The sequence below is a fragment of the Triturus cristatus genome, chromosome 9, assembly GCF_964204655.1.
Source record: "Triturus cristatus chromosome 9, aTriCri1.1, whole genome shotgun sequence".
Lineage (NCBI taxonomy): Eukaryota > Metazoa > Chordata > Amphibia > Caudata > Salamandridae > Triturus > Triturus cristatus.
The window spans coordinates 1,135,206,964-1,135,228,215 of record NC_140592.1 but is presented as its reverse complement, the minus strand read 5'-3'; the positions used below and the strand labels follow the sequence as shown (position 1 = coordinate 1,135,228,215).

Here is a 21,252-nt window from a genome sequence, read left to right as displayed (position 1 = left end):
TAGGATCCAGATTAGTTTGTGTCTCAAAGGGTTCAGAGAACGATAGTTTAGCTTTTGGCAGGAGAGGTGGAAAAGGGATCAAAGGCACCAAAATTGTCTGTATCATCATCAGTATCTTGGCTACATAAGTTGTCATCAGAGTCTAAAATTTGGGAAATAAGCTTTGATGACTTCACTTGAATTTTTTTGAATTTATCTTTGCACTTTGAAGGCATCTTAGAATTCCCATCCTTGATCGGTAGCGTATGAGGAGCCATGTCCTTGTCCACGTGTGAGGAGACCTAACCAGTCGCAAGTGCAATTTTTGGGGAACTTGAAACAGAGTGCACCTTTTTAGAAATTGTAGGTAAAACAGAGGTGGCTTTCCTTTTTCTGCTAACCCCCGCAGAATGGCCATCAAAGTCTTTTACATTTTATTTGCCACAGAGTTTTTCATACTTTTGGGCATTTTGTTCATAGAAGCTGCCACAGCTCTTTCCACAGAGGAGTTCATAAACTAATTTAAATCATTTTTTAATTAGCCCCCATTTTCCTCAGTGCCCTGAGAAAATGGAGAACTATCTAACTCCATTGCAGAGAATAATAATAAGGTACAGTACCCCAGGAAACAGGGGAATAAATGGTTAAAATTGGCAGGGAAGGAAACTCTCTTCCAAACACACCCTAAAGGCAGGAACAGTTACCAGCAAAGCATGGTGAAAGGGGTGGAAAGATAGAATGGGCCACACCGAGGCGTGATTAAGAGCGGAGGCGGCAGATAGAGAGGACCAAGCCAGACTCTGGGAAGGCTGTCCAGAGAAGCGGTCACCAGAACAAAAGCAACTGCCTGAAAATGAACAAACCTGAGATGTGAACAAGGCAAGACAAAGGAAATGCACACTGAAAATGGTGGATGCAGTCCACGAACGAATGGACGTAAGGTAAGTGTGCGAGGTGCACGAGGGAACCTATAATGGTAACAATGTTAAAACAAACAAAATGTACAACCACAAGAATTAACCAACGTTTGTGAAAAAGAAATGAAAGAAGGTACTTCTCTTGACAGTGAGCAGCAAGAACTGAGGAGCTGTCGCAGTCAAGGGGACTGTTATACTGTTTACTACTCCGGTATTGGTTCATCACTGTTCTATTTGTTCTCATTAGCCCGTTTCTCTTTGGTCTCAAGGGACTTGTTGTTTTTAGGGTTCACCTGCACAGCACTTGCGCTGTGCTTGTGAAATCTCTTGTATTTAATATATCTTAAAAGGGGGCTCTTATCAGTTCCCAACCCAAATGACTGTGTTCATTCGCTTCTGTGTGGAACATTTCTTTTGGTAACTTCCCCTGGCTGCACGCATTTACGATACTTCTACTAAAGCTGTTCACACTGTTTAAGCCTCCTTCACATTCAAGATAAGATCTCTTCTAACAGCATGCTGGAATGCTTGCTTTGTATTACTTAGTTGTGTAAAGCAGATGCTTTAGCCTTAGAACGTTTGTGGAATTTCCTATTTATGCCTCTGTACCTTTCTTTGCACATTGTAGGTATTATCGGATTGATTTTTTCAACGTAATCTATTTGATCATTATGATCAAATTCTTAATTTTGCAATAAACATTGCACGTTCAAAATAAAGTTAATACACAAGAGCTATGCTATATTTTACTACTAAACAGGCAGCCACAAGTGCAGTTACCTTGCAGACAATAAGGTCATGATTTGAATGGTGCAGCAGGTGTAGTAGCACTGGGCCCAGAAGTTGTCAGAACACCTCTAAACACATAATATTGCTATATTTACTACAAAAGAGGCTACCACAAATGCAGGTACCTTGCATATTAAAGGGGCTTGATTGAAATGGTGCAGCAGGTGCAATGGCACCGGGGCCATAAGTTGTCATAACCCCTCTAAACACCTAATATTGCTATATTTTACTACTAAGCAGGCAGTAACAAATGCAATTATCTTGCACTACGGGCATGATTTGAAAGCTGCAACAGGTCCAGTGGCACCGGGCCCAGAAGGTGTCAGAACTCCTCTAAACACATAATATTGCTATTATATCAATTAATTCTATTATTTCCCTTTTTCATTTAATTTTTCAAAATTTTGCTATTACTTACCCGCACTATACCATTAGTAACAGCACAATATAGTGCCTTTTTGTACATAAACAAGTTATAACACTTTAACAGACTTTCTGTAACTTATATTGTACAACTACTCGCAAGCTACAACTTACAATGAAAAACAGCTTATTATCAATCAAATAGGTGAAACCAAATGCATTTACCAATGCTTGTTTCAGTTGTTCTTGACTTCTGCTATCAAGAAATGCAAGATAGGAGAAGGCACAATAGGAACCTCCGATCTTGCAATTAAATTAAACATCCATTTAGTGGCTGTTTGTAGAAGTTTTGAAAGCATGTTGATTAATTCCGGTTTCCCATCTTAATCAAATCGTGTGATCTTGGGAAAATATTTTATGTTTTTCAATGTTCCTTTGCTTCATTGTGGAATATGAAAACACCTTCAAATATATGAGTTTGGAATTCGAGCTCAGCTGACTGTACAAAAAAGTATTGTTTTTAATTTAGTATACTATAATGCAGGCGCGCAACACCCATTGGGCTCACCGGGCTTCAGCCCCCCCCCCCCGTCATGTTTGTCAGCCCGGCCGAGACAGCCTCGCGGGCTGGCGTCCGTCTAATTGCAGCCGCACCAGAGTACTTCACGGGTCTTTAAAATACCATTTACTCGTTAATGAGGCTTTTGTTGTGTTTTCACCCCTTCTTACAGCCACTCTGCCTATGGCTGGAAGACTTAGCCCCCCCCCCGAAATCTTTTTCAGCCCCCCCCCGAAATTTGGCTCTAGTTGCCTGCCTGCTATAATGTTGCTCTATTTATAAGAATCCTTCGTTCCAAGCCACATACTTACGCGTACACAACTGACTTGCCTCTTAATTCACTAATGGCATGGTCGCCAGGGCGGGGGGCAGGAACCGTTCTAAGTTTATGATTAAAAAATATCACTTTTAATATGTACGTCTCAGTGGACGATAACGTAGCGTTATAGCGTATTATTGACAAAGCGTCCACGTGTTAAATAAATAAACTTTTTAGACTTTTGAAGAGGCCGTGTCTTATTTTACGTGAGCTTTGCCGCATAATTTACATGGAAACATTTCGAGAGCTCGGGTCGTGCACGTGCTCGAGAGCCAAACCCCGAGCCTTGGGTCCCACACTTCAGTCCAATTTGTTATTACGGCAATAACACGTTATCCTTGCAAAATAGCAGCATAATACCGCTCATCTGTCGTCTATTCCCTGAATGCTCTCAGCTGCAATTAACACGTTTATATGGTGGCCTTGACGCACCGCCGATATCTGACCTATTACAAAAGACCGATATTTAAATCCACTTCCCGGGTTTAAGTAACGTTTATATTAGAGTTTTACAACTATATACCCTTATTTAAAGAATGTCACGTATTCGAGTATTTCTGTCCGTAACTGAACGTGGAGTTTCAGGTCTGATCCGTAATGTCCCGTCCGATGTTCTTGGCTTTTCAAAGAGTGTTTGATGTACTTCTTCCATTTCCATGCCCTGTGCTCATATGGATTTGACAGTTAGTCCTTTTTCTGTGTTTATAATGGACGGGCAAAAGTCCAAAGTAGTGTTTCCGTTGCTTGAGCAAAAGGGGACACCGAGTTAGGGGGTCTCGCTGAACTATGCTGCGCGTGGCTGCTGTCCGAGGCTGGGACCTCTGCTCCAGGACTCTGGGCCTGGGTTCCCTGAGGTCCGTGGCGAGCATCACTGTGCATTGCCCCAAACCATGTCTCGCAGATGAGCCCCTAGGGACCAAAGTGCAGGGGCTTAGTCCCCAACAGAAGGTGACCCTTAGGGCTCTGGTAGAGAGTGAGGAGGAGGTCCTGTTCGACTCGTGTGCCCACTACCAGGCTGATGAGCAGGGAAATGTTGACCTGGCCAGAGACCCCTCCTCGGGAGGACATTACACAGGAGTGGAACCCATGGGACTGCTCTGGAGCCTGTCCCCAGCAGCGCTGGAACACCCGTATGAAAGGCTGGAAAAAAGAGATGTGATGAAGACCCCTATGATCCTGGAATTACTAGCCCACCAGGGCCACTCTCAGCCCAAGCAGCTCCCAGGGCAGGTAATAGCAAAGGTGAAGACGGAGAGGTGGTTTGCAGCCCCAGGAGTACAGAGGATTAGACTGAGAGAGGGTGCTGTGAGAGGAAGCCTGTTTCTGCCTCCAGGTAACTGAAGCACGGTCTGAAAGGTGGTAACAGTGATTGCATTTTGTGTCTCTAAAATGATTCCCTTCGGGGATCTCGTGTCACGTGTGTGGTGTGACCAATCCATTAAATCCAGGTATTTTCTTTGCCTCTGGTATTCCTAGATTTGATGAAAGGAACACACAGCTTTCCCTCCCCCCCCTAGATGAGTGAATTGATTACCATTAAATTGAGTATCAATGACATCCGTTATTAACAGCGCTTACAACCCCCAGAAGTGATTTATGAAACACTAGTAATAGAAAGCAAAGATTATTACATGACTATTTGTGTCACTGGAGCTGTGGCGGCTCCTCCGCAATGGCGGAGAAGTGTCGCTCCACTGCCTGGCTCAGACCCAAAAATTGTCAAATAAAACGATGTTCTTGCATCGTTTTATATTTTGCATTTGCTGGCTCCTAGCCAGTGGTGTTGGGAGGGGCGGGGCCTAGGCATGGGAGGGCGGAGGAGGTGGGCTATGTGCACTTCACTCCCTAAGTGCGTATATGTGTTTTGGCTGGCTGTCTCAGGCTGACCAAAACACACATGCCCTTAGGTTTTCTCCAGCCCAGCTGCATTGAGCAGCTGGGCCGGAGAAACCCCACAGGCTCCTTGGTTTGAGAAGGGAGTCTTTCCTGCCTGCTCAGACCAATTCTTGGGCTGCTTTGCAGCACGGGGATTGGATGGGAGTCTGGGTCCTAGGGGCTGCTGGGACCCAGGAAAAGAAGAGGAGGCGAATGTAACGCTGGAAGCAGCCTGCAGCAAATGGTAAGTTACAAAACAATTAATTCTAACACCGCCGTGCGAGCCCACCCGAACCTCCACCCTTTGTTTATAGCGGGTGATGCGCCCTCGCCCTCACCTCCTTTTACCTCTACTGACCCCTGAGTCCTCAAGTCACCCTCACCACCCTTCACCTCTACCCACCCCGGAATCCTCAAGTTACCCTCACCCATCTTTAACTCTACCCACACCTGAACCCTCAAGTCACCCTCACCTCCTTTTACCTCTACTGACCCTGAGTCCTCAAGTCACCTTCACCTTCCTTTACCTCTACCCATCTGAGCGTTCGTCACTCACCTTCCTTTACCTGTACCCACCCCTGAACCCTCAAGTCACCCTCACCTCTTTTTTACTTCTACTGACCAATGAATCCTCAAACCACCCTCACCTCCCTCTAACTCTACCAGCACGCGACCCTCAAGTCATCCGCCCCTCCTTTTACCCCAAATCCTAAAGTCACCCTCAACTCCCTTTAACTTTACCAGCACTCGACCCTCAAGTCACTCTCACCTCCCATTACCTCTAACCACTCCTGAGCCCTCAAGTTACTCTTATCTCTCCTTTCCTCTACCTACCCCTGAGCCCACAAGCCACCCTCACCTCCCTTTACCTCTACCCACCTCCGAGCCCTCCTGTCACCTTCAGTTTCCTTTACCTCTATCTACCCCATCACCCTCAAGTCACCTTCACATCCCTCTACCCACCCCTTAACCGTCAAGTCACCCTCACCTCCCTATACCTCTACTAACCCGGTATAACCATAAAGTCACCCTCACCACCCTTTACCTCTTCCCATCCGAAAAAACGTAAAATAACTTTTTTTATATAACATTAAAAGTATGTTATTAAAAAAAAAATACTTGTGTGGAAAAGTACTTTGTGGTAAAAGTATAAACACTTATCTGCATGGTAAAGGTCCTGCTTGTTAAAGACTGCGATGGAAAGGCTGTTTCTCCTGCGGCAGGACACAAATGTTTTGTAGGCACTGTTGGTTGTTTTATTCCCTTCAGTATTTTGCGGGGCACCTTCGCCTCTTTGACAGTTTGCCCCCTCCCTTCCCACTTCCCCCACACCCTATAGTTTATGTCTTGCCTGAGATAGAGCCTGTTCATTGCTTACCATTGGTTGTCTTCCTCGTCACTCTCTTTACTGTCCTTCTCTTTGGTCGTAAAGTGCCAGCTTCACTTCCTCTTCGTCTGTTTATCGCTACCGTGGAGCATGGCCCAAGTACTTCTTCCCTAGCCCAGTGTCCTTTCACTGCTCACCGCATATGAAGGTACTTTCTTTTCTTTTTTCTTGCACCCCCTTCCACCCCATTGCCCCCTGCATTGTTGCTTGCTGCACCTCCCTCTTTCTGCAATTTATACTTGTCCAGTCCGCTCCTCTCCCCATTGTTGCTTGCCCCATACTCCTTTCTTTGCCTGTCCCCTCCTGTCTTGCCAGAATAAAGCTCCCAAACAGCACACCAATGGGTGCCTAGATGGTACAATGATACATATAGCACTGCACTCTATGTTCTGCATGGCCTGTTTGGCACTGTCTACATGCAAATATGTCATACATTCAGTATAAAGAAATGGTTTCTTAACAATATTCTGCAACTCTTTGTAGACAATTATTATGGATGCGAAAATGCAACGTCATCCTCCTACTCAAGACATTACTTTAATTTCAAACTGAACCGTGCTGAGATTATTCAACTTTTTTTCTTAGATGGAAATGACTTTTTTCGATGACCGCTTTTGTTCGAATGTATTATGATTTTTAACATACTGCTTCTTGAGTGTCATATGATGTCTTCCATAGAATCTTGAGTACATAAAGAGAGGGTTTTAATATGGGTGATTGCGCTCTACAAAATAGAACGTGTTGTGTCTTAGCATCAAGCCATGTTCCCAAGACTTTTTGCCTTCACTCTTAACTTCAGCTCATTGGAAACTTTAATTTCTACTTTTTCAATAGGAGCAAACCTTCTGCTAACACATTATCTAACTTTACATGGTCTGGCTTTGCAGGTGATGGACCCTTTCCTGGCGTGATTGATATGTTTGGCGATGAAGGAGGTTTTCGGGAGTACCGATCTAGTCTGCTCGCTAGTAGGGGCTTTGCATCCCTTGCGCTGCCGTACTTTAACTTTGAGGACCTGCCACCAACAATGAAAGATTTTTGCCTTGAATACTTTGAAGAAGCAGCAAAATGTCTGCAGAGGCATCCAAAGGTAAGTAGCAACACATGTACATTGTGTTCTAATTGCATCCTTATGGAATCTTGTATCTCGATTCTACTTGTCTGCGTCCTCGTTTAATATTGCTAATGTTATGAAATTAAATGAAAGTAAATAAAAACTCCCATATCCTTAAGCCATGATAACGCAGAGTTCTGTATTATTGCCATAACTCACACCATATTGCAGACTACATTTTCAAAATGTGTGTTATCATTGTTTTAGCCCTAGTAGACATAGCATTTTTGACTACTGAAAATCATTCATTCTCCCTCGCAAAGATGGCATCTCATATAAAGCAAAGAATAGAAAGCATGCTCACTTTCCCCCATAAAGCTGTCCTAAACAGGCTGTACATGGAGAAGTTGGGAAAAGTACAGTCTCCATTTGAAATTGATTAGCCTGACTCCACTGATGTTGTGGAATGCGGGCAAACTCCCGTCGTCCTAATTGTTACAATTAGCGCTCTAGCGTTTAACGCTAGAGCGCGCAGTGTCATTACGCAACGCGTACGCCACGAACGTGGCGTACGCCTGGTTATAAAAATAAAGGGGCGCGGCCTGAGCAGTCAGTCACGCGCCGACACCCGTACACAGTGTGGTGTCCCTTATTGCAGCGGCGGCGCAAGCATCGGTGGTCCACACCAGCGCAGGCGGCCCCCACAACACTGGCGACGAGAGCGGAGATCAAACCACGTGTGCCCCAGCTGATCGACGCGCTCCGCGGCAGTCCCGCGCGCGCGCACGTGCTCCTGACGGGCCGACTGGAACAGGCTCAGTCTCACGCGAGCAGTGCAGCTGGGCCCCTCCAACCAACGGTGAGTGCACGTGTGCACTAAACACAGCCCATCCTGGCAGATGAACATCCCTGCCACTGAACTGTAGGACTCTGTGTCCCTGCTGTGTCCTGGCTGGGCCTTGAAGCCCCCTGCCCCAGTTGCCTGCTGCGCCCGGGCTGAACCCTAACGCCCTCTGTCATCACCAAGTGTGGGCATCTCCTGACACTGCGGCCTCCTCTGCCTGCTGCCGTCCCTCCTGCTGTGCTGTGCCCCAGGGAGCCATGGGGGATGATGAGCGCCCCGCCCAGGCAGTGCCACTGCACCCCGCGTCAGGCGTTCTGCCGCCGTTTAGTGAAGCTGCTGACCCTGCCACGGCCGCCCCACGCTGGCAGACGTGGATTGGCCGACTCGACAACTATTTTGCGGGCACCAGGGAGACGGATGGCACCGTGAAAAGGTCCCTACTACTCCACTACGCAGGGGAAGAAGTCTATCTCCTATTCAAGCACCTCCCCAACACAGGGAACGCGGACGACTATGACGCGGCCGTGAGAGCCCTCAATGCGCATTTCGACCCCCAGTTGAACCCGGACTTTGAACACTTCAAGTTGCGCCAAGCGAGACAAAAGGAAGGGGAGTCGGTGGATGCATTCCACGCTCGACTGAGGGTGCTGGCAGACACGCACCTCGTGGGTGATAGAGCCAAAGAGGAGATCAGGGCCCAGATAATATGCGGCATACGCAGCAAAAAGCTACGGACACTCATCCTCCGCCAACCGAACATCCCGATGGCGGACATTCTAGTGCTGGCACGGTCCCACGACCTATCCGACGCCCGCGCAGAGGAGATGGAGATGGCGCTCACAAGAAGCGCCGGATCAGGAGTAACAGTCAAAACAGAGCGGGCCGACGCAATACAGTCGCGTGGAGCTTCCCGCCGGCCGGCGGCAAAGAAGCCTGCAGCCCCGTGCGGGTACTGCGGGTATGATGAACACGGAGGCAGGACGTGCCCCGCGAAAGGAAAGGCGTGTGACAACTGCGGCGTGATGAACCACTTTGCGTCTGTTTGTCGCAAACGAGCCACGCAACGAGACCGGAGAGGAAAGAGGCCGGAGAAGGCCATGGTGAGACAACTATCCCAGCTGTCGTTGTCCTCTCCCACCAACCCAAGGGGCAAGCAAGCACAGGCCCTGCAGGAAAATGCAACGGAGTCCGATGATGACGAAGGGGAGACATACCTGATTTCATTCACCAGAGCCCTCAAGAGTTCGAGGAGACCACAACCGAGGTGCGACATCCTAGTCGCCGGGTCCCGGATAAACGCAGTGATCGACACAGGGGCGTCAGTCACCGTGATGGGAGTGCAACAATACAATCGCCTCCGACCCAAGCCGGAACTCCGACGGTCAAAAGCCCAGATTTATGCCTACGGGAGTGACACACCCCTGCCGTTGGCAGGAAAGATGACGGTGCCGGTGAAGTCAGATGACGCAGAGATAACGATTGACATACATGTGATCAATCAAGAGGCCGACACCCTCCTCAGCGGGCACGCAGCCGAAGACCTAGGGTTGATCGCATTCCTCCGGAAGGTGCAAGAATCCCAGACGACTACCCTGCTGGACCAGTTTCCGGAGCTGTTCACTGGTCTGGGGAACATCCGACGACCACCAGTCAAGCTCCACATTGACCGGTCGGTCACACCCACAGCGCTAAAACACAGGAGGATTCCCTTCCACCTACGCCCGCTGGTAGAGGAGGAGCTGAGGAGGTTGGAAGAGCAAGGTGTCATAGAGACAGTAACCGGACCCACCCCCTGGGTATCACCCATGGTGATAGCGGAAAAGCCCCGGCAACCAGGCAAGATTCGAGTGTGCATCGACATGAGGCTGCCCAACAAGGCCATCAAAAGGGAGAGGCACATCACACCCACGATGGATGACATAATCGCAGACCTTAACGGAGCACGGTGGTTCTCCAAACTGGACCTCAACGCGGGGTACCACCAACTAACGCTGGCCGAAGAGAGCAGGTATATCACTACATTCAGCACGCACCTGGGGCTACGCAGGTACCGACGCCTCAACTTTGGCATCTCTTCAGCGGCCGAAATATTTCAGAACACTATTAGAGACATCTTGCAGGGGCTACCGGGAGTGCTAAACGTCAGTGATGACATACTGATACACGCCACAACAGTGGATGAACACTACCGACGAGTCCGGTCCACACTGATGAGGCTGAGAGAGTTTGGAGTCACGTTGCACAAGGAGAAGTGCCAGTTCTTTCAACAAAGCATCGAGTTTTTCGGATACACGTTTACCAACCATGGCATTCAAGTAGATCCAAGAAAATCCCAGGCCATCAAGAACGCCCCACCACCAACTTCTGCGTCGGAAGTCCGCAGTTTTCTCGGGATGGCCACGTACTGTGGGCGGTTCATCCCAAACCTGGCCACCACGGCGGAACCTCTCCGACGCCTCACGAAAGCAGATGCCCTATGGCGCTGGGGGCAAGAGGAAGAAGACGCCTTCCATGCGATCAAGACCACGCTCCTGGACCAGGCCACCCTGGTGTACTTTGATCCGACCAGGAAGACAGAACTGCTTGTCGACGCCAGCCCGGTGGGACTGGGCGCAGTCCCTACGCAAGAACCAGGAACATGGGCCACCCTGGCATACGCCAGCAAGGCGCTCACCCCGACTGAACAGCGGTATTCTCAGATTGAACGCGAAGCGCTAGCTATCCGATGGGGTTGCCGGCATTTCCACCTATATGTCTGCGGACACCCGTTCACTGTGGTGACAGACCACCAGCCTTTGGTGCCCCTGTTCAAAGGGACAGCACCCCACCCCCCCCCCCGAGGATCGAGAGGTGGGCCATCGGTCTACAGCAATACCAGATGGAGGTGACATACCGGCCAGGTGCGAAGAACCCGGCGGACTTTCTGTCACGACACCCGGAAAAGGGGGTGACATCCTCGGGCGGGAAGGAAGAAGAAGAGGAGACCGAGGCACACATCGACCTCTTAGCTGCTCTAACTTGCCCGCGGATACTGACAATCCAAGAGATCATACGTGCTGGGGAGCACGACGCCGTGCTGGCAAGGACACGGGGAGCTCTTCAAAAAGGGTCCTGGGTTGATTTCCTGCACACCGCCAACTCGTGGGCGGACGAGGACAAGAAGGACTTGCAGCAGATGTGGCGAGTGCGGAATGAACTAAGCATGACCCGTGATGGTGTCGTCCTGCGAGGGTCTAGGATCGTCATGCCCACCGCACTACGCCGTCAGGCCACGACAATTGCTCACGAGGGCCATCAAGGGACGGAGAAGATGAAGACCCGGATGAGGGCGAAGATATGGTTCCCGGGGCTAGATGGCATGGTGGATGAGGTGGTAAGAAGCTGTGCCGCGTGCCAGGTGACGAGCGGCCCGGAACCTCCGGCCCCCATCGTGACAGAAGAACCAGGAAGATACCCGTGGGACAAGATTAGTATAGACTTCGGGAGCCTCCCAAACGGAAAAGTGTCGCTGGTGGTCATGGACAACTTCTCGAAGTATCCCATAGTGGAAGTTCTACCGTCTACAGCCTTCATGTTCGTGGGACCAGCGCTGGAGAAAATATTTGCCATGTTCGGGCGCCCCTCGGAGGTGAAGAGTGACAATGGGCCACCCTTCCATGGTCAGGAGTTCCGGGAGTTCCTTCAGCGTCAGGGAGTACACCATCGGCGAATCACTCCTCAGTGGCCACAGGCCAACGGAGAAGTAGAGCGTTTCATGAGGACCCTGAATAAAGTAATTCGAATAGCCGGAGTAGAGCAACTAGACCCCGAGAGGGAAATCCAGCGATTCCTGGGAGAATATCGGAGCACGCCCCACTGCTCCACCAAACAAGCCCCGTGGTCTCTCATGCTCAATGGGCCCCGCCGCGATGGGCTACCCACAGTCCCAGGGTGGGCGCCCCCACCGTTCGAAGCGGAGGAGGTTTTCCAAAGACGAGCACACCGCAACCGACAAGTAAGCCGAGCCAGAGGCAGTCAAGACCGCGACATCAGACCAGGGGACAACGTCCTCGTGAAGGACAGAAGGCCAGGAGGAAAATTCAGACCCCGGTATGAACCAGGCAGTTGGACTGTGGCACAGAGGCGGGGTACAATGGTCACAGCAGAAAGAGGGGTGGAGTCGACCACCAGGAACATCTCGTGGTTCAAACGCATTCTGGAGGCCACCGACCGCGACCAGAGGGGACTGGACGGAGGGGAGGAAGAGATCTCAACCCCAGAGTTGGGACCAGGACTGACGTCCAGTGGGGCCTGCAGCGCCCCAGAGCAGAGCCATCATTCCCCCACGGAAGGTGAAGCCCCGAATAACCACCCACCCAGCTCCGGCACTCGTGCCACTGCCAGGTATGGTCTGAGAGCGAATCCCACGCCCAGCAGCCGCCTTAAAGACTTTGCCTGCCACGCAAGTGAGTGACTATTATGGACTTTAGTTTATTTTGTTGTCCAAGTTGGGGAGGGATGTTACAATTAGCGCTCTAGCGTTTAACGCTAGAGCGCGCAGTGTCATTACGCAACGCGTACGCCACGAACGTGGCGTACGCCTGGTTATAAAAATAAAGGGGCGCGGCCTGAGCAGTCAGTCACGCGCCGACACCCGTACACAGTGTGGTGTCCCTTATTGCAGCGGCGGCGCAAGCATCGGGGGTCCACACCAGCGCAGGCGGCCCCCACAACACTAATGTCTTAGCTGTGTGACAGAAGAAGCAGACGTCTTCCATGTGATTTAGTCGTCCCTATTGTATACCAAGAATGGTCCCGACTCCTGGTGGTCTTGTCATGGGTGCTGGGAAGGCCCATTGACTGTTCGCCAAGGATCAGACTACTGGGCCTGCTAGAAAACCTCGGGGGGGGGGTGGGGAGGTGCTCTGATAGATGTCTTTTGGGGGTGGGTTCATTACTTGGGAAAAGGGTCATCACCCGGAACTGGAATTCCACTGCCGCCTCAGGCCTGTTGGCTTGGCAGTGGGTGATGGACTGGTGTTCCAAAACGGAGGAGCTGGTGTATGCAGCCTGGGGGTGCCCCACAAACATTATGTGATATGGGGCCCTTCAGGAAAAGGTGCATTTCTTTTGTATGGCGGATGAAGCATCAGACTGGGCGGACACGCTTCCAGGGCCTCCTTCCTTGTCCTTGGGGGGGGTGGGGGTGGGGGGTGGGGGGGGGGGCAACTAAGACTACATACCTTAGCGGCTCGATGCGGATCGTTCCGGTAGGCTCCAAAAACTGTACAACCAGGCTCCCAAACTGGACAGGTACACATAGAGGGTTTCTCTGATGGAACGCTGCGTGAAATAAATGCCCAGCTGGCAACTTCAAAACTTAGACAGATGGTGTGGCCCTGAGTACTACACTGACATCACAGACGACGGCCATTCATGATTTTCTTTTGACAAACGAAACTAATTTCTACAGACCAGAGGCTGCGATGGGTGGTGGCACAGATGGGAACTCCTACGAGGCCCTTACAAATGAATCTTTCTTTACTACATTCTAGACTAGTATAAATCGTTAGTATGGCTCTGCTGTTGTGAAATCGGGGTGGGAGGTGATGTCTGGATCTAGGCACCCACATCCTTCTAATTTAAAGTCTATATGTACCTTTTAGGAAGTGGAGGGTCCTGGGCTAGAATTTCTTCTAGATAGCACTGTATTGAGGTGCACAGTCTTCACATGTAGGGACCAGGGGTTGTATGGTTTGGCAGGATAGCAGGAGGGTTTTCTTCTAGTCCTTCCTTCCTCTGGTGCCGGTCGTGGTGCACTGACACCTAGCTTTGCACAACAGTTATCTCACGTTTTTGGTTTCATGTACTCATGAGTACAGAGTTGGGTATGGGGCAGGACTAGCAGTTTTTAGTGTCGCTTGTTGTGAGGCGGGACAGGTTGGTGGTACTGCGCAGGGGTTGGGGGGGAGAGTTGTGGGTATGGGAAGTTGTTTTCTTGTTTCAATAGAGTGGGGTGGGGGGTGTTTCAGGTGGATGAGGGTGTGACGAGGCGCTAACTGTAGCTTTGTCCAAGCTTGGACCAGCTCCTACAGATAAATTAGAATGGTAGATAAGACATTCAAATTCCTGATGTGGAATGTCAGGGGATTAGCATAGCCCAGGTAACGGCAGAGAGTGCATGTATACCTTAAGAGATACCATATCGCGGTCGCCTTTCTACAGGAGACACATGTCTCGTGCGACTGTCTCCGGGCGTTGCGTAAGCGATGGAGGTGTCGTCTGTATGCAACATCGTATTCGGGGTTCGCATGGGGTACCTTAATCTGGATGGCCCCTGGGGGGCCGTTTCAGCATAGGGGCCATGTAGTGGACACTGATGGCAGTTTTGTAATCCTGTCTGGAGCACTAGATGGGCGATATCTCTGTATAATTTCAGTATATGCTTCGAACGCAGATCACCCACAGTTCTTTACTGAGGTGGTGACAGCAGCGAGTCCAATCCTAACCAATGCCATATTGCTCGCAGGCAACTGTAATTGTGTACTAGACCCATCGCTGGACCGCGAGCCCCACAGACTAGATTACAATCTCTCGACTCCAGGCCTCGCAACTCTGACTTATGAGGTGACATACCTGGTGAGGTATCTTTCTGACCACTCCCCCCCCCCCCCCTTTCTCTCCCTGACGCGGGAACGACCGCACCCAGCGATACCACAATGGCGCCTATGTGCGGAGGCCCTGGTGGACCTTCCATTTTTGGCCTTGGTCCAAAAGACACTAGGACATTATTTCCACGAAAATTGGGAAAGTTCTATGACTAGGACTCATGACTGGGAAGCGATGAAGGTGGTACTTCAAGGAGTGTGTATGAACACATCATACGGGGTGCGGAAATATTTGATAGGTGACATGGAACGTAACAAATCCAAATTATTGGAAATAGAAAGGATGCTCCTGACTCAACCTTCCAAATTAGAAGAGTGGCGCAGCTTGCGTAGTGCCGTACTCGATGACAGGCGTAGACTGGAAAAATACACTTACACGGCCCACAGACCGTGACTACGTGCAGAAGGGGGCAAAACGGGGGCTCTCTCGGCCAGATTGGTGAGGCAGCAGGACTCCCAAGATCCCATCTTGGCGTTGCAGGACCTAGAGGGCACATTACTTACATCATAGGCAGCTATAAATGAGCTGATACGACTTAATTGCACTGACTTATATGCGCCGGGAACAACAACGCCAGACCCCAGGGACAGACCTCGTAGCGGAACTAGAACTGCCCTGTTGTGAGACCGAAAGATAGGAATATAGTCAAGGCTGACCTGACTCTTGAAAAGTCAAAAGTCGGTGAAAACGCCTGTAGGTGACTGCTTGCCTGCAGAATTTTATCATAAATCTGCAGACTTGATTGTAGCTAGGCTGTTTGAGGTATATGGCGTGGCTTACCTATTGGGGCGCCTCCCAGAAGCACTTGTTCTGTTTTTGTTTTTTGAACAAACAATACAGCATTGAGAAACAAGCATCTTATGCACATCGTCGGGTGCCCTGCGGCCAACCGTTTTCCACATATACATTTTCCAGGAACAATGAGGTAAAGTAAAACTTTTTTTTTCTTTTTTTTTTTTTTAAAGTTCAAAAACCTTTATTTCAACATTCCACAACCATACATCCTCTCGCCTACAACCTCACGGGCCGGCTAGAGTAGACATTATATCGAGATTTCAACCCCCTTGTACACAGCCAATCTGCCGACAACCCGGGGGTCCGGCGGCACGTTTTTATATATACCTTTCTGAGTGTCAGTGATGGGTATTACATAGCAGTCCCGGGCCACGGGATGAGGGTGTGTCCATTAGGCCCATTCGGACCATGTGCCATCAGCTATCACCAAACATAGGGCAAAAAAAAAACAAAAAAAAAACCCCAAGCACAGCAGCCCACTAGAGGTCACACGAGTCCCGATCACTCTGGGCAAGCGAACATAGCACCCTGCGACATATGTCCCCACTCGTCTCTTCTCCACCAAGGCCAAGCCGCAATGAGCACCTGCTAGTCGGATGCCATACCAGTCAGCACTGCGCTCTCCGGTACCTGACTTTCCCCTTCAGCGGAGCTAGTCTGCGCCGACAGATATGCTCTAAACGGATCCCATATGTCTTTAGCCCTGCTCTTCAATGGTTGCGTTTCGGCATAGATCGCGTTCTGGTCCTGGCAGTACAGAACATCCTCCAACCACTCCTTGAATTTTGGTGCTCGACCCCCTACCCCACATACATGCAACACGCCGTTTCGCAAGCAACAGTACAATGCTAACAAATTTACGGTGCTCCTTAGGTACCGACGCTGTATGGCCCAGCAGCATCACGAGCGGGTCCAGTTCAACCACAGCCCCCACCATAGCCGTAAGCGCAGTATGGACTTGCAACCAGTAGGCAGCCACCCCTGGACACATCCAAGCCAGATGTAGAAAATCAGCCCCCTCCGAGTGGCACCTTTCACATCGGTCAGTATCCGACAACCGAAATCGAAGCTTCCTAACAGGAGTGTAGTACCAACGCTGCAGAAACTTATAATGGATCATACGCAATCTGCAGCTGGAGGAGATCTGGGAAGTGAGCTCACAACAATACGCCCACTGTGCCTCCGTGATGTCCCTACCCAACTCAACCATCCAACATCGAAGCGCTTTACAGCCTGCATTCCCAACACACTCTCGAATACTGCGGTATAGCTGAGAGACCAAATGCCTACCATCCGTAGAAGCAAGCAGAACCTGCAACGGATTCACCATCTCAGGTTCCTCCGGATAATGCGGTATCACCAGTCTCATCTCTTGCCGCAACCGGAGATAGTAAAAGACCTCCAGCGGATTAGGCTGATATCCCTCGAAAAATTGCTCTTTCGTCTTGAACTGACCATTCACGATGAGATCTCCCCATTGTCGGATCTTTATCTTAGCACATAACCCGCGGAACCCTCCTTCCTGCAACAGAGAGAGGCTCGGATGATAAACCAGCGGCAACGTCGGAGCATATAGCAGACTATATGTCATCCTGCGCAGTATTCGCTGCCAGGCATCAATCGTGCACGTCACGGTGGTGAACGGCGTTTCAATCGCAGTGACGGGACCATGTATGATACCCTGCAGTGGCAGAGGCCGAGCTATCCAGTCCTCTACCGCCAGCTGCGGCATGCAGGGCGTAGGGGTAAACCAATGATAAGCAAAGTGTGCCTGCGCGCTCATGTAATACGCATGGAAGTCGGGAACGTCAAATCCCCCCTTACTGTACGGCTGGGTGATAGTCGACCAAGCCAGTCTGGGCTGTTTGCCAGCCCAAAACAGTCGCAATAACTCAGAGCGCAATGTCCGGAAAAAAAACGCACCTGGGTAGTATGGTATGTTCTGGAAAAAAATATAAGAAGCGAGGCAACACCACCATTTTAATCAATGAGGCCCTATCAGCCATAGTCAACGGCAATGATATCCAGCGCGTAACATCCTCCGCCAACTTACTTATGGCTGTGCCATAATTCAGACGTAAAGTCTCTTCCCGGCTTTTCGAAATTCGAACCCCTAAGTATCGGAGATCCGACTCACACCACTCAAGCGGAAATCCAGTGCATATCTCCCTACCGCGGTCGTCATAGGGAAAAATTGCGATTTCTTCCAGTTAATGTGAATTCCAGACAATCTCCCAAACACCACAAATTCGCGGAGCAGCGGATTCAGGTTATTCTGCGGGTCCACCACATAGAGCGTTAAGTCATCAGCATTTAAGGACACATCTATCTGCCTTTGAAAACATTTGAAGGCACTTTGCTTGTGCAGTTGTCGGATACGACATGCCAGAGGTTCAATTGCTATGGCGAACAGCAGCGGGGACAGCGGGCACCCTTGTCTGGTTCCCCTATTCAATTGAATCGGATCAGACAGCTCCCCATTGATCAACACCCTGGCCGTAGGGTCAGTATAGAGCAGTTTTATCCAAGCGACAAAGATTTTGGGAAAACCCATCCTGTACAGAATAGCAAACAAATAATTCCACTCAACTGAGTCGAACGCCTTGGTGGCGTCCAGGAATATAGCCGCGACAGGCAGTTCCGGCGCTATTGTTTGAATCAAGGAAAAAAGCGTTTGCAAGTTACTTGCGGTGGATCTACCCGGGACGAACCCTGCCTGATCAGGAAGGGCAATTTTAGTCATTAACAATGAGAGTCGCGTGGCCAACACCTTCGCCAAAATCTTGGCATCACAATTTATCAAGGATAGTGGTCTATAGGAGTCGCAATCCACCGCGTCCTTATCTGGTTTCAGCAGGGAGGTTATCACCACCTCTCTCATCGTTCCCGGCAACACTCCTGTCTCCAGGGAGTCCTCATAGACTTCACGAAGCACAGGGGCCATTATATCAATATAGCTTTTGTAAAATTCCGCAGGTAAACCATCCAGACCAGGCGCCTTACCATTACTCGGAGACATAATCGCTTCCCGTATCTCAGCCAGCTCAAATGGGGCTCCCAGGAATTGCCTGTGTTCATCACTCAACCAACATAATGCTACATCGTCTAGGAAGTCCCCAAACTGGACATCAACACCGTCACGGGCGGCATATAACCCCTCATAATGCTCGGTGAATTGCCTTAAAATCCCCTTTGTGTCTTGATGTATAACTCCGCTCGATGCACGTATCTCTAATATGTGCGAAGTGCTCCGTGAACGCCTAGTGATTCCCGCCAATGCCCGACCAGGTCTCTCCCCCTCACAATATCGACGGGCCTGCCAATATTTCCCCCTGAAGTTGGCCTCTCTGTCCGCCTCTCGCTCGTATTGTGACAGCTTTTCCCTAAACTCCTTGTGGAGAGGGCCCATCGACTCTCGGGCCATGCCAGTCTCCAGCTCCTTAAGTTCGGACTCCAGCTTGGCGAGCGTGCCGCGTATGGCCCTTAATACCCCAAAGCTTTTGGAGATGTAATAACCCCTCACCGTTACCTTAAACGCCTCCCAGATGGTCTCAACACTTTCTACCGACCCTTTGTTGCGCGTAAAAAAAATCCGCTATCTCCTCCCCCAATTCTGTCTGGAATAGGGGATCCAATAGTGCCGTGGGTTGCAAACGCCACGGTGCTGTTGCCCTACCGTACCCCGGGATAGCTACCTGAGCCAGCACCGGACAATGGTCCGAATAGGACCGCGGCAAGTGCGTCACTCTGCCTAAATCCACCGCTAATCCACGGGACAGTAAGCAATAGTCAAGCCTAGCCCAAGTGTTGGCATACGCTGTGTAATGTGTCCCCTCACGGACCCCAGCATGCACGAACCTCCAACTATCTATAAGGTCGCCTTCCTGTATTATGCCCGCCACCACATCTCTCGCACTTTTGTTATATTGGGGGCTACCATCCGATCTATCTAGTCCAGGTGTCAATGTAATATTAAAATCTCCACCCCATATGATATGCATCCCGTATTCAGTATCTCACCCCACAACTTGGTGTAAAACGCAGGCGAGTCCACATTTGGCCCATAACAGTTTACAATCGTGACCATGTCAGTACCCAGTCTACCCCATAACAATACAAATCTACCCTCATCATCCGTACGTTCACCAAACCGCACAAACGGCACCGTTTTTTTAATCAAAATCGCCGTACCTCTGGCGTACCCTGAATATGAGGAGAAACTACGCACGGCCGCCCATCTACTCGCAAATGTATAAGTATCCCGGGGACTAAGATGCGTTTCCTGCAGCAGAGCGACCTGCGCCTGATGCTGTTCCAAATAGGCCACCACCCTCCGACACTTCCTCGCATCATTCAACCCACGGACGTTCCAGGACAGGACCGTTAGTCTGGAATTACGATCTTGTTCAGTCATCTTCAGTCAACCACACATAATCCAGATCGCCACCCTGCCTCAACCACATCTCCCGCCCAAGGGAACAGCCAAACCGCACATAACCCCTGTGACATCCAGCCAATGCGACCACAGGAACCCCCGCAGTGTCAGCGCTGTGCATTCCTAGCCTTTTCCTATACCGTAGCCAACCACCACCGTACCACGTCGTTACACTCATCTCATTTTGCGAACTCCAATCAGATAAACAAGTACTACAACCCTTGTACCCCCCTCCCACTGAAGCAATCCCCAACCTGCCAGCAACGTACCCTCCCAATCCCTCCCACACACACCCCGGCTAAGACACCCCACAACTCCAAAACCGTATGCTAGGGTAATTTCCATCGGGAAACTTATCTAGGTGGCACCACTAATACCCCCCCATGACAGCCCGCCCGAACCACATAAAGTGCAGCCCAGCCCGGCAACCAGGAGGGGCGTCCGGCGCTATAATCAGAGGCATCTGGGGCATACCATCAGCGGCTAATGATATCAATAAACCTGTTATATCAATAAGTTCCTGCATCGCAGACGGAGATGGACCCGATACCATAGGGACCCCGGTATCAACCGTCTATCATAATACCCCCTCATCCCCCACATCAAACATACCAATACAAAGACCCTTACACTGTCCTTCAACAATAAATCCCAATCTGAGCTCTTGGGCAACGCTCTACGCTCAGCAGTAAGTCTGTAGGCAGATACAGTACTGTCCACTCACGGTTCACCATCTTCCAGCATCTCTTGACTAGGGGCCATTTCATCCTCCGCTCCAGCCCCCAACCTCCGAGTCCGTTTATGCTGCTTGAGAAAATCCTCCACCTGCTGTGGATTTGTGAAGAATTTCTGTCTCCCTTGGTACGTGACCCGCAGCCGCGCCGGGTAGAGCAATGCGTAGTCTATTTGCAGGTTTCGCAATTTTGTCTTGACTGCAAGGAATTTCCTACGTTCCTCTTGGACCAGTGGAGTGAAGTCCGGATACAGCGTGAAGGAATTACCCTCATACGACAACGACCTCGAACTTCTTGCCGCTCTTAAGGCCGCGTCACGATCGCGGTAATTTAGCATCTGGGCTATAATCGGCCTAGGCGTCGCTCCCGGCTACGGTCTGGGGCCCAGGGCCCGATGCGCCCGCTCCACTATAAAGTGTGTAGAGAAACCGTCTGAGCCAATCGCCGCCACCAGCATCTTCTCGACGTACTCCTCCATTTTGCCCACATTTGTCGTTTCTGGAATACCTACGATGCGTACGTTGTTCCATCTGCTTCTCGCTTCTAAATCCTCA

General features: G+C 50.3%; 1 protein-coding gene across 1 annotated transcript in view; it reads left to right on the top strand.

Annotated features, from left to right (window-relative positions):
- Positions 1–3,613: 3,613 nt before the first annotated feature.
- LOC146799493 (acyl-coenzyme A thioesterase 1-like) overlaps positions 3,614–21,252 on the top strand; it is a 34,456-nt gene continuing 16,817 nt past the window's right edge. Inside the window, exons 1-2 of the mRNA XM_085627056.1 lie at positions 3,614–4,259; positions 7,076–7,278. Coding sequence (XP_085483182.1) covers positions 3,713–4,259; positions 7,076–7,278 — 750 coding nt within the window. The 5' untranslated portion in view covers positions 3,614–3,712. The remainder of the gene's footprint in view (positions 4,260–7,075; positions 7,279–21,252) is intronic.